At 38.8% G+C, this 12,246-nt stretch overlaps 1 protein-coding gene across 3 annotated transcripts in view; it reads right to left on the bottom strand.

Annotated features, from left to right (window-relative positions):
• NEDD1 (NEDD1 gamma-tubulin ring complex targeting factor) overlaps positions 1–11,459 on the bottom strand; it is a 45,905-nt gene extending 34,446 nt beyond the window's left edge. The window contains exons 1-4 of one of the 3 annotated variants that reach the window (XM_036866561.1): positions 11,368–11,459; positions 8,678–8,821; positions 5,695–5,789; positions 1,590–1,706 (exon numbers count right to left, since the gene is read on the bottom strand). In XM_036866561.1, coding sequence (XP_036722456.1) covers positions 1,590–1,706; positions 5,695–5,789; positions 8,678–8,813 — 348 coding nt within the window. In that variant the 5' untranslated portion in view covers positions 8,814–8,821; positions 11,368–11,459. Of the gene's footprint in view, positions 1–1,589; positions 1,707–5,694; positions 5,790–8,677; positions 8,822–9,813; positions 9,889–11,096; positions 11,150–11,367 lie in introns of those variants that run through there. The other 2 variants (XM_036866563.1, XM_036866562.1) reach the window with 2 other exon arrangements.
• Positions 11,460–12,246: the final 787 nt, after the last annotated feature.

The following is a 12,246-nucleotide window of genomic DNA, read 5'->3' as shown; positions in this document are numbered from 1 at the left end:
AGAAAGGAAAAAGAAGGAGTGGACATATAGTGCATCATTCCCATTTGAGAAATTATAACGTGGGGTCCAACACAATTTCTATGACTTTGTAAAGAGGCAGGTGTGTCTTCGTGATTTCAACTGTGGAAAATAAGTCATTCAGCTGAGGAGAAAAATGAGTAGAATTTTGCCATGTAAGGAGGGATGGGAATAAGTGATGCTCCTAAAACGTGTGACACTGTGTGACAAAACTGGCCACAGACTTCTAATCTCTTCTCAATTCTTTAAGATATTCTTTATTCATACTAGGTATATCCCCCTAAATAGCTTTAATTCAATTATTTCATAACTTAAAAGATTAAACAATGAATAATATCTGAGTGTGCCTCTCATCTTTGCCCTTACTAGTTGCTTGACATTGAACAAGTTCTTTAACATCTCTGAGTCGGAGTTTCTCCATCTGTACTTAGGAATAATACTACCTGCTTTGCAGAGTTGTTGAGATAGATAGAGTAAATATGTTAAGCACAGTGGCTGGCATGTCAAAGAATTCAATAGAAGTTAAGTATTCTCATTATTGGCAACTTTTCAATTTTCCTGAAGACTCTTCAAAGTTTAGTTAATACTTAAAATAATGAACTTCCAAAAGTAATATTTTAAACAGCAATCATAAGATTATATTTCAACTTAGCTAAGAGAAAACGATTCTTCTATGAACTATTTCTCTAGTAAGAATTAACTCAATGACATTAAGATATGTAATAAAATTATAATGATCTCTGGTATTTGCTTCAAAATACTCTGAAAGTCTGAGGATGAGAGAGTAGATGAGCACATAGATAAAACAATATTGGCCATGAGTTGATCATCACTGAAATCAGGTGATGAATACATGGATGATGAGTTAAAGGAAGTTCTTTCTCTGTGTATATAGGTATGTGTGTGTATAGATAAAAATATGTTTAAAATTTTGCATATTAAAACTTTTTTAAAAGACATAAAAATTAAAAATAATTTAAAAAATGAACTTCCAAATATTAAAAGGACAGAAGTCCAAAAAAACAATTGCGACCAGGGGCTTTCATGATGATTATTTTCATTTTCTGAAACTGCAAAAAGCTAACTATTTAAAGAAACACTAACTGTAAGTAGTAAACTATTTTAGAAACATTTCATTACCAAGATGAAAATACATACACACAAACTGTAGCAGAGAACTAAGAAGCCATATCCCCAAAGACTGTCATCCCAAAACCACTCTCATTATTTCAAAGTTCCTTAAAAAGATCTCTAATGACAACAAACCATTTTTTTTTTAAATGAAGTAAGCGGTTCACTCACACGAGAGCAGACCAAAGTGAAAAAATAAGGAAAAAGTTTTAACCCCAGCAATATAGCAATATAGTAACATATGTGGAGGGAAAAATAAACCAAAAAAACTAAGTTTTTGGCTACACAGCATCTTTATTTTCCCTAACAAATCTCACTTCAATTCTGAAGCAGCTTATTTTTACCATAAAAGCTCAAAATTGAAAGTTTGGTAACTATTCCTAATAAACACATTGTGGGATACCCATTTCTGTAAGGATTAAAAAAAAAAAGTTGCTTACCTTAAGAGATCGATGAACTCTTTTTGATTTTAAATCCCAAATATTAACAGTGTTATTTAGGCCTCCGCTTACCAAATACATTGATGTTGAATTTAAACTGACACATGTCTGCTTTTGCTATTAAAGAAAAAAAAAGTCACATTAACTTAACAGAGCCCAGAGATGACTTTCAAGTCTCACCCAACACTTAGTAAGCACATGAAAAATATTTGTTGAGTTAAATGCTATAAACATGCCAATTCTTGTACTAAAGATTCACCTCTCATTATCTGTCACATGGATTCAATAGTTTGCAAAGTGTTCAAAAAGGCTTTAAGGAAATCAACCAGATTCATGTTCTAGTCCACAGAAAGGTGGTGACAGAGGGAGCTTAGGAAATACCAGCAAGTCTTGGGCTCCCATCAGGGCTTACTTGCCCTTAATACTTCCCTTTAATAAAACCTGGTCTTAGACTCCCACAGAATATCTCACATTAAAATCAACCCACAGCTCAGAAAATTCTTAAGGTAGAGGGAACTGTAAAGAATGCCTAGTTTAAAACCCTCGTTTTACAGAGGGGCAAAGTTTTATAAAGAGGATAAGATACTAGTCCAGTGTCACAGCAAATCTCCCCCTAATGGCCCAAGTCTCAAACATCATGTCATCAGAACCTAACTCTACACTCTCCCCCACCACTGTAAAGGTCCCATTCATCCAGCTCCTCAAGATAAAAGTCCAGAATTAACCTTGATTCCTTGTTCTCCCTCTGCCCAATCTATCAGTAAGTTCTCTAAACTACAAGCCTAAAATCTATCCCACATGGGCCCCCCTTTATCTACTGTCACTGCTGGCACCCTAATCCAAACCCTGACAAAACACAACAGCAGCCTCCTAACTGGTTGTCCTGCTTCCACTCCTGCTTCCTAACATCCCATGCTCCATAAGTAGAGTGACCTTTAAGAAATGTGAATCAGATCATGTGTCTCTCATTTAAAAATCTTCAATGGCTTCCAATCACACCTAGAATAAATTCCGAACTCATCATTAACCTGGCTTTCAAAGCCCTATTCATCTGGCCCCTTCTTACCTGGTCTCTCACCATTTTCCTCCTTATCCACTAATTCTCTAGCCACACTGACCATCTTCCATTCCATAAACACTACATTTGCCTCAAGGCTTCTACCCAGCTAGTCTTGCCTGGAAAGTTAATTTCCCTGAATCTTGGCTTGAATGGCTGCTTCTGGTCAATAGACATCAACTTAAATGCCACAACTTCAGGAGACCTCCCTTGGCCACCTAACGTAACTTGCTATCTCAATATCTTATTTTAGCTCTCTGCATAACAACTTATCACTATCACTCAGTATTCTGTTTACTAGCTTATTGTCTCTCACCAGAATGTCAGTTTCCTTAGAGCAAAGACCATATCCATGTTCAATAAATATTTATAGAACAAACGGCTAAAGTACAGAGGTAACCAAGTTTTTCTCACAATGAGTATCTGTGAGTGTCATCTATCTGGTAGTACCATCAGTAACTATGCTACAAAGCACAATATTGCATGTTTTTTTCTATTTAATTTTCAGATACACTACGTAGTTACATTAATTATTCTCACCTCCAGCTGAATACCATGAGGGGAAAAAAGAAAAATGAATTCCAAAGGGGACATTCTGTGACTTAGTTAAAGGTTAAAAGGCAAACTATGTAGGTGTAGGCAAGTCATGTCACCTTTCTGAGCCTACGTTTCTACACCTGAGAAATGAGAGATGAGGACTAGATCTACTGCCCTTGAGAGTCCATGCATCTCTAAAACATCCTCTGCTCAAGAGAGCACCAGATTCTTAAAAGGGTGCAGATAACCCCCTTTCCCTCCCCCAAGGCTTCTTCCAGCTCTGAAATTCTGACTGAGTCAAAATTATTAACACATACAAAAATATCAGGAGCACATTACATCAATGTTTCAGTATGGTCGCTATAATTCTCTTGCAGGTCATTCTAGGAACTGACTTTAGTCTAAACAGACTAGTAAAAGTTAGAATCTGGTTATCATTGCAGATCAGGACAGTTTGCTAAGAGCTATCAAAATAACCTTTAAAGAAAACAGACAAGAAGGGCATCCATCAAAGATCAATATATTAGGATTCTAATCATCGAAAACCACTCAAATTATTCTTAAGGGCTCAGAACAAAACCTGTATTTACAGCTGCTTACCCTAATGATAGAAGATCTTTTTTATGTTAATAGATTATTAATGTAGCTAATGAACTTAAATAATTAATGGAAATTGAGTGGTTATTACAGAAATCCTGTACCCTAAGACACAAGCAATGGGTGGAATTTTAAAATCTGAAAATAACATCAGGTCAAATTTCTAGGCTATATGGTAGCCTGTCGTATCCATTATAATACTGTTAAGACCAATATGTCTACTTTAAAGAGGTAAAATACAAAGTCAAAGAAAATAAATATGAAACTTAATAAAGTTCCACCTTAAAAATAATGTTAAAATAAGTAGGATAGAACCTTATTTTCCCAATGAGCAAAGGCCTAATATCTCAAATGGTACATAAGTAATAGGACTTGGATCCTATGAAGCAAAGGTTACCAACACACTAATATGTTATAAGAAATTACTAATAAAGATTAAAAAACCAATGGTTGTAAGATATTTTTTGTAAGTAAACTAAAGCAGATTTAAATTATAACTACAATGATCTCACTTTCATCAACCTGCATTCTGATATGACTTAACTGTGGGAAACAGAACTACAGCAACTAATGTAAAATATTCACAAAATCCTTAAAGTGGTGTCACACTTGTAAATATCATGTCATTTTTATATTTTACACATTAACAACAACAAAAAAAGGTCCCAAACTGGTTCTAAGGCAACGCATAAAAGTAGTGTGTGTGTGTGTGCGCGCATGTGTGTAGATAGATATATAAATAGTGGTAGAGGTGGAAATCGAAATTGTTCTGATGTTGATATTTAATTCAGCAAATGTTTGCTGCCCACCTTTGACATGATCTGAAGATCCAAAGATGACTAAGATGTTCCACCTGCTCTTGAAGAGTACAGTTTGCCTTTATTGCCCAGCGACACTCTCTGCCTCAATTTCACTTACTGAGGTTGATAGGCAAACGTCATTCCTACCCTTAGCAGACATTCTCTCTGCCCCAGTCTCTTAATATCTGTGGGCTGGAACTGATGCTGAGATCAATCCAACAGATACCTTTAGGAAAGGACTGATAGAAATCCTAAGTCCTTTTTACGTTAGATGAGCTTATATTCCAATGTTCTGCTGTGTTCTACTCCACTGTAATTGGAGTAGAACAATTATTAACTGGGCTGCCTTATCTACTCCAGTGTGTAAAATTATGACAATTCATAATGGTTTACAGTCTGCTACGAAAACTATGAAATTTAAAAAAAGAACAAGCTACCAACTAACTACTTATTCCTTTTTATTTAGATCTTATTTAAAATGGAAATAGCTTTCAAGAAGTGTGTGATTGGAAATAAGAAAGCCAGCATTATCCTGAATCAGAGGGATTAACTTGTAAAACTAAAGGGTAAGAACATATAGAGAGAGCTTCATTTAAATGCTCTGGGACCAAAGCTCTGGGACAAAGGCATCCTGTTGCAGGAGAGCTTGGGGAGACTCAGGCAGTACCATGTGGACAGAAGCTAAAGCAGAAGGCTACCATCAGATAAGGCTCTTTAGCTGATGGTCCTGAGCCCAATGTCAGTAAAGGTAGGGCTACTTCATTAGGACTCTTCTGCTCAAATCAACTCAGTGACCTTGGTGGAACATCATCCTAAAAAACCACAGCAATACCAGAGAACCTCCCACAGAGGGGAAATGGAGAAAGTAACTGCCTAGTTGACGAAATCTAAGTCCTTGATTGCTCCCCTAGTACCTAATATTATTTTACCTAAAGATGTTTCAGTAAGCACACTTATTTCACCTTTAAGTGTTACTGTATTATTTTAAGCTCAGGTTAAGAATAATGCTTTGAAACACCTTTATATTTAGTTGTCAGCACCATAATAAATAAGCAATTACCACCCAAGCAAAACTAAGATTTTTAAAAGTTAAAAAAAACAAAAAAAAACTTACCCCTTCACCAAGCTCTAAAAGTGGAACAGGTTTACATTTGCAACTTGAAACAACTATTTTGTCACCACTGGAAGATGCTGTCACTAGAAAGTTATCTAAATGAAGAGTTATGGAGAATCGAAAAATCCATGAGCAGCTCTAGCACTCGACTCTCATTATAAGAATTGAGATGATAAAAGCAAGCACATTAAGCAACGAATATAGCTGATACATTAGCTTTCAAAACTGGCTCAGATTACTAATTACTAAGACTAATTCTCTTTACTACTACTGCAGGGAAGAACTATCCTTTCTGATTTTGCTATCACTTGAAAGCTATTTAACCCATGTGAAATACTACTCCATTTTCAAAGAGTAGGCCAGAAGGTCTAATTTTATCCTTCAAGAATGAGGGCATGATAAAAGCAACATCGGGCAAATATCAACCAGCCTTTTCATCTATAAATACTGTTTAAGATAGCTATTTAGCAACGCAGTGCTTGATACCATTTTAAGCTAGGAAGCAAATATGCACATTAGTCTCCTATTTTTCCACTAAAAAATAAAGCTTGATATTTTCTCAGGATGGAATTTTTGTGATAGAGTGTTTTAATCTTAAATGTATTAAGAATATTACAGTATATGTAGCAAATATAAATAAGTGTGGTTACACAGCAACTATGTTCTGAGAGTTTTGACTTTATTTCAATTCAATTAAATTCAAATTATTTAAAATATAATTTTAAATTATTAAAATAAATTAATAATTATTTAAAATTTAATAATTTAAAATTATATTTTCCTTATTTTACATAAATTATAAGTGGAATAATCAGTGAACACAAAACAATGTAAGTATTTTAAAACTAAAATGACCAAATACAATAATATAACCAAGACCAAGAGTCAGATTTTGAGTCAAAACAAATTAAAATATCAGAAGTTTAAACCTTTACTTTTAACAAGCAAAGTCTTAACTGCATTACTTTTGGATGATTTACATAACATTCAGATATTTTGTGAACAGACCATGGATTGTAATTTTATTATGATATATGATTCAAACAAAATCACTTCCACCTACCTAGATATTACAGCATTGAGAAAAATAAATCATTTCCCTTTCCTTGGCTTCTTCCTATGTTTATTGTTACTTTTCTCCTTAGAATATATTAAAGAAAGGACTGAAAGAAAATAATACAAGAGGGTACTCTAGTTACTCCTTTTATTTCTCATGTAGTTTTAGAAATCATGAGAAAGTGAGGAATATTACCTAGAGAACCAAAAAAAAGAAAACTAATCTCCCTGGCACCTCACCATTAACGCTGTTCTTGGAATCCATGCTAAGTGGTCCCTAAATCTCTGAGTCTGGGAATTCCTTGGTCTTCAGTAACTAACCTCTATGGAAGGCATCAAAGCCTCAATAGGTATAAAACTACACAAAGGTTTTCAGTGCACATGTACTTGTACAACAAAACCATACAGAAATAAGACCAGTTTCCAAAAGTCATAGGACACCATCACATAGTTACATCAGTTCTGTTGATAGACCATTAAGTGGTTTATCAGTAAATGTATCAACTCCTAATAAAACTCCTTGGGGAAAAAAAATAATAAATCTCATTAAGAACTGCTACTTTTATGCAGTGAGTAACAAGGAAAATTAAGCTCTAAACATAATAAAAATCTAATAATAGAAGCAACCTCACATATTTGTGACTCTTTTTAAAACACCTTACCCCACTATATATCTGGAGAGTCCTTCAAAAATGCAGTCCCTTCACCATGAGTTTGATTAATAGAGCACCAAAGTTATTTATTTTGCTACTTTAATACAAAATCAAGGAATGATGAAGAGGTAAATTTAATTCAATAAGAAAATTCATCATTTTTGTTATGTATTTGCAAGAATTATTAGATTGAGCATGAAAACTTCTAATGTTTTTGTTCATGAATCATTTATATTTTAAAGCTTTGATATTTTTACTTTCATCAGGAAGCAGAATATTACTACTTTGATACTGATAAGATCAGACACATGTTAAAGCTTAATCTGTTGTTTAAGAAATAGTGTATGCGTATGAGTTCCACAGACGAATGATTATTTCTAGCATACCAAGTACACAGAACATTTTCATACAAAAGGTGGTAAGAATACTTTGTTTACAGCAGTGGTTCTCAACCGAGGGTGATTCTGGCTCCCAGGTGACATCTAGCAATTCTGGAGATGATTTTTGGCTGTCACCATTGGGGCTACTGGCATCTGGTTGGTAGAGACCAGGAAGGCTTCTAAACATCCTACAATGCACAGGGCAGCCTCCATAACAAAGCATTATCTTGCCCAAAATGTCAATAGTGATATATTGAGAAATCCCTATTTATGGATTCATTTTATCCACATTTAGGAACTTATTAAGACAGGGAGGATGTCAATCAGAAACATAAAAACCTTAGGAAAGTTCAATCTAGATAATTTTCCTGTCTTTTTGGGAAACAAGACTATTTTCATCAGATAGAAAGGAAAAGAAATACAGAGAATACATCAGTAAGATGGGAATGTTTGACAATTTTTATCTCTTCCCTCAACCTTTGCTTCTGCCTTCAAGTTCTGTCTTTAATTTCCCAACCAGATCCACAAATATCCAAACACAGACACAAAACATCATTCCAGAACCTTTCAGAACTTTTCCCATTACCTACCTTATTCCATTTGATTCAATAACAAACTGTTAATAACAAAACTAATTCTATGATCTGCATCTAGTAGCTAACATATTTTTAATAGCACTGTTTTTCAATGTAGTGAATTGCAAATAAGTTTTTAATGAAATCAACAGAGAATATCAGTGTGCATCATATGATATACTGTTTACTAAATTCCTATTTCACTTTATATTTCACAGCTATGCCAAATATATTTCTCATTATGGATCACATGCGAAAGTTTCACTGACACTGGTTGTTTAACCTAACAAAAAGTGGTTGTTTAAAAAGAAAAGGATACTATTGCTGCTCCAACACACTGAGCTGATTCCATGTGGTGATGTGTGTGGGTTGAACTTATCCACCAATGTCATAGATGAAGCATCCCATATTTTAACATCATCGCCCGATGAAGCAAATCTGAGGTTTTCCTGCATGACTGCACCTACAAATAGTTTAAAACAACATATTTTAAAAACAATTAAGGATAGGTTTTAAAAAAAGAGTTAAGAGCTTCCCTGGTGGCGCAGCGGTTGAGCATCTGCCTGCCAATGCAGGGGACACGGGTTCGAGCCCTGGTCTGGGAAGATCCCACATGCCGCGGAGCAACTGGGCCCGTGAGCCACAACTACTGAGCCTGCGCGTCTGGAGCCTGTGCCCCGCAACAAGAGAGGCCGCGATAGTGAGAGGCCCACGCACCGCGATGAAGAGTGGCCCCCGCTTGCCGCAACTAGAGAAAGCCCTCGTACAGAAACGAAGACTCAACACAGCCAAAAATAAAATAAAATAAATAAATAAATAATTTTTAAAAAAAAAAGAGTTAAAATGAGGCATCTTATCTAAAACAAGTGGCTCTACTCGTTCGCTTTTGTCCCAGAGATTGTGCTCACCACAAAGTGTTTGGAGTGATCTCTCTAAAACATAAACCAGATCACATTCTCTTAGCTGACCTTTCCAATGACTCTGCAGAACAATTACAATGAAGTCCAACCTCCTTAGCGTGCCTTACACAAACTGGCCTGCTGTAACATTCCTACCTCTCTTTCCCAGGGCCACCAAACTCACTGGCCTTCTTTCTCACCTCCGAGTCTTTCTGTTTGCAGCCCCATCTGCCTGGAATGGTCTTTCCCGATTTCCCAAGGTCATCTCCTTCACATCATTCCAGTCTCAGCTCATGTTTCTTCCTCAGAAAGGCCTTCCCTGACCACCATGGCTAAAGCTGCTCCATACCAGTTGTCCTATATCCCATTACCCTGTTTCATTTTTTATGGCCCTTCCTGCTATCTGTGGTCTTATTCTCATGTCTGACTCCCCTTGTCTTGAACAAAATAAAGATCCTTAGGACAGGGATTTCATCTTGTTTACTACCAGTCTTGAAACATTCCTGGCACACAGCTGGTACTCAACAAATAACTGTTGGATAGGTAACTTCCTTACCTTTTAAAAAATTTATGATAAACTGTAGCACTCCTGCAGGTCAGAATCCCGCCATGGCAGGTTTTCCAAATAAGTCTAAAATTAGCAAATACAGCCTAAGAAGATGTCACTAAGTCCCTATACCAACACACGGTCTACAATGCCTTCGCTTGTATTATCTGTTCACAGTATACAGTTCAAACACAGAATTCTGACAAAGTGATTTCATAAACCAAGGCAGTCCAGAAGACAAAAGGCAAGTAGTAATGCATGACGGGTAAGAAAAAAATGCTGAGAAATACCTGGGAGAAAGGGGAAGGGAAGGGATGGGGGCCTAGAAATATACCCTTCACACCTTCCTGGTGCGGACAGTGCAAGAGTGCAGCAGCGCATAAGTGATATTACAGACAGGTTCCCAAGTCATCAACAAAACATCACACTTACGAGGAGCAGACTCTATTTCAGAGGACAACCTAAAGGCATAACAAGTTATAGGGCCCTTTCATTCTCCAGAGACAAAATTTCAATGTGTTTATAAAGAAGCTAAAACTTTTGTTAACTAGAAAAGCCACCTATGTGATTCACTATGCTTCATTCATCAGATAAATACAGTTCTACTAAGAGCCGTTAGTCATCTGTTGAAATGTAGAAACAGTGTTTGGATTTGGTGCCTTAACAGGTGGTAACATGTGCCCTTTCGGATCCCTACTCAACAACAATGAAGTGCTGGAAAAGCATCTGTAAACCCAGTAAAAACCACTGAAAGATATCTTTACTATAATCTTGGACCATTCCTGTTGAGCGGCGTGATGGAGCGGAAAGATCCCTTTAGACCTGGCTCAGATGATCTGCCCCAGGGTTAGGGGACAGTCACTTTGGCCAAGTCATTCAACGTCGGTCTCCTGCTCTCAAAGTGGAGCGGGGAAGGGCCCACCAACCTCAGTCTTCCGAGAACTAGCACATTTTAAGGGTGGGGCATCGTATCAGCCTCAGGAAGAGGCTCCCATCAAAACTGAGCTGTGAAGACACAAGGCGGTAGCACCGTCAGCCCCAGATTCGGGGAGCGCGGCTACAAGAAACAATTCCACTACGACACTTAGCTTAAACAAAAGTTCTACAAGTTTCAGTCACCCAAAATGCATTTTACTTGCAGGAGTCTTGCTCAACTGGGGTTACCTCGTAAAATGCATTTGAGCGCCTGCTAAACGAGTTGGATTTGAGAGGTTTACAAAAAGAGAACGGGACTGTAGACAAGCGCAAACTTTCACGTAGCAGGGCAGCCCCCGGAGCCGCCACCGACCTACCCCAGTTGACCCGGGCCACCTCTCAGGCCCGACCGGAGCCCGTCGCAGGGGGAGGTGCGCGACCCCGGACCGCGGCTCCCTGGCACTTCCGCGCCAAACGCGCCGCCGCACCCCTGCCCGGCAACCGTCCGGAGCGCCAGGCCGGCCGGCCGGGGCCCCGGGACCCCAGGGGCCTCCGCCCCGCCCCCTGAGGTGACCGGAGAGCGGGTACCAGTAGAGGGCAAGTACTCGGCAGGTGTCAGCCCCTACCCCGGGTCCTCCGGAACCTCACCTCTCAGCCGCCGTACACCGGGGGCCACAGCGCGGCCCTCTCCGGCGCTGGGCTTCCGGCTCCCGCCTGGACTGTTAAACTTCGGCGGCCGGAAGTCCCGCCCCCGAATGGCGTCACCGGGAGAGGCGCTGCCCCAAGCGATGGCTCGGGTTGGTGGCCAGGGGCAGGGCCAGGGGTAGGGCCAGGGCCAGGGGCGGTGCTGGGCTTGGGTGGGGGTCCTGGTCCTAGCGCCTGGGAGGGATCTGCGGGCCTGGGCGGCTCCCTCCACGCCCCACCGATGGCGCTAGGGCCAGCGGCTGCTGCCCTTTTGTCATCCATTTGTTCGTTGGCTGCCTACTGTGTGCCAGGCACTCTGCTAGACTCTGGGTGCACAGTGCTGAGTTTCGCCTGGGAATACAAGGGTACGGTCAACGCTCGTGGTCCCTGGCCCGGTGGAGCTACAGTCCAGTATAAGGGGCAGACGTTAATAAATACATACTTAAATGAAAATCGAAAACTCTGAGAGTTGCCTCAGATGAAAGGTACAAAATGTATGAAAGGGAAATGAACATGGATGTGGGTTTGGGAATGTCTTCCCTGAAGAGGAAACCGTGGACAGCCGATAATACCCGATGCAGTTTACAAACCAGGAGACATGCTAAGGAAAGCTAAGAAATATCAGAAAGCCTAAGTGTCTGAGTTATCCGACTTCAAAGCCTATGATATTTTTTCCAAATCATGCTGCAGGGTCAGGAACATCGAACACCATCTGGTTGGGAATTCTTCTGAAGGAGATGCTTCTCAGAGTGGAAAAAGGAGTAGGTGGATTGAGCTTTCATATTCCCCTTCTACCAGGGCTTTTTTTTTTTTTTTTTTTTTTTTAATAAGCTCTGCTGAGAA

Source organism: Balaenoptera musculus, chromosome 10 (assembly GCF_009873245.2).
Source record: "Balaenoptera musculus isolate JJ_BM4_2016_0621 chromosome 10, mBalMus1.pri.v3, whole genome shotgun sequence".
Classification (NCBI taxonomy): Eukaryota; Metazoa; Chordata; class Mammalia; order Artiodactyla; family Balaenopteridae; genus Balaenoptera; species Balaenoptera musculus.
Note: the sequence above shows the minus strand (reverse complement) of the source record. Positions and strands in the feature narration are given on the sequence as shown.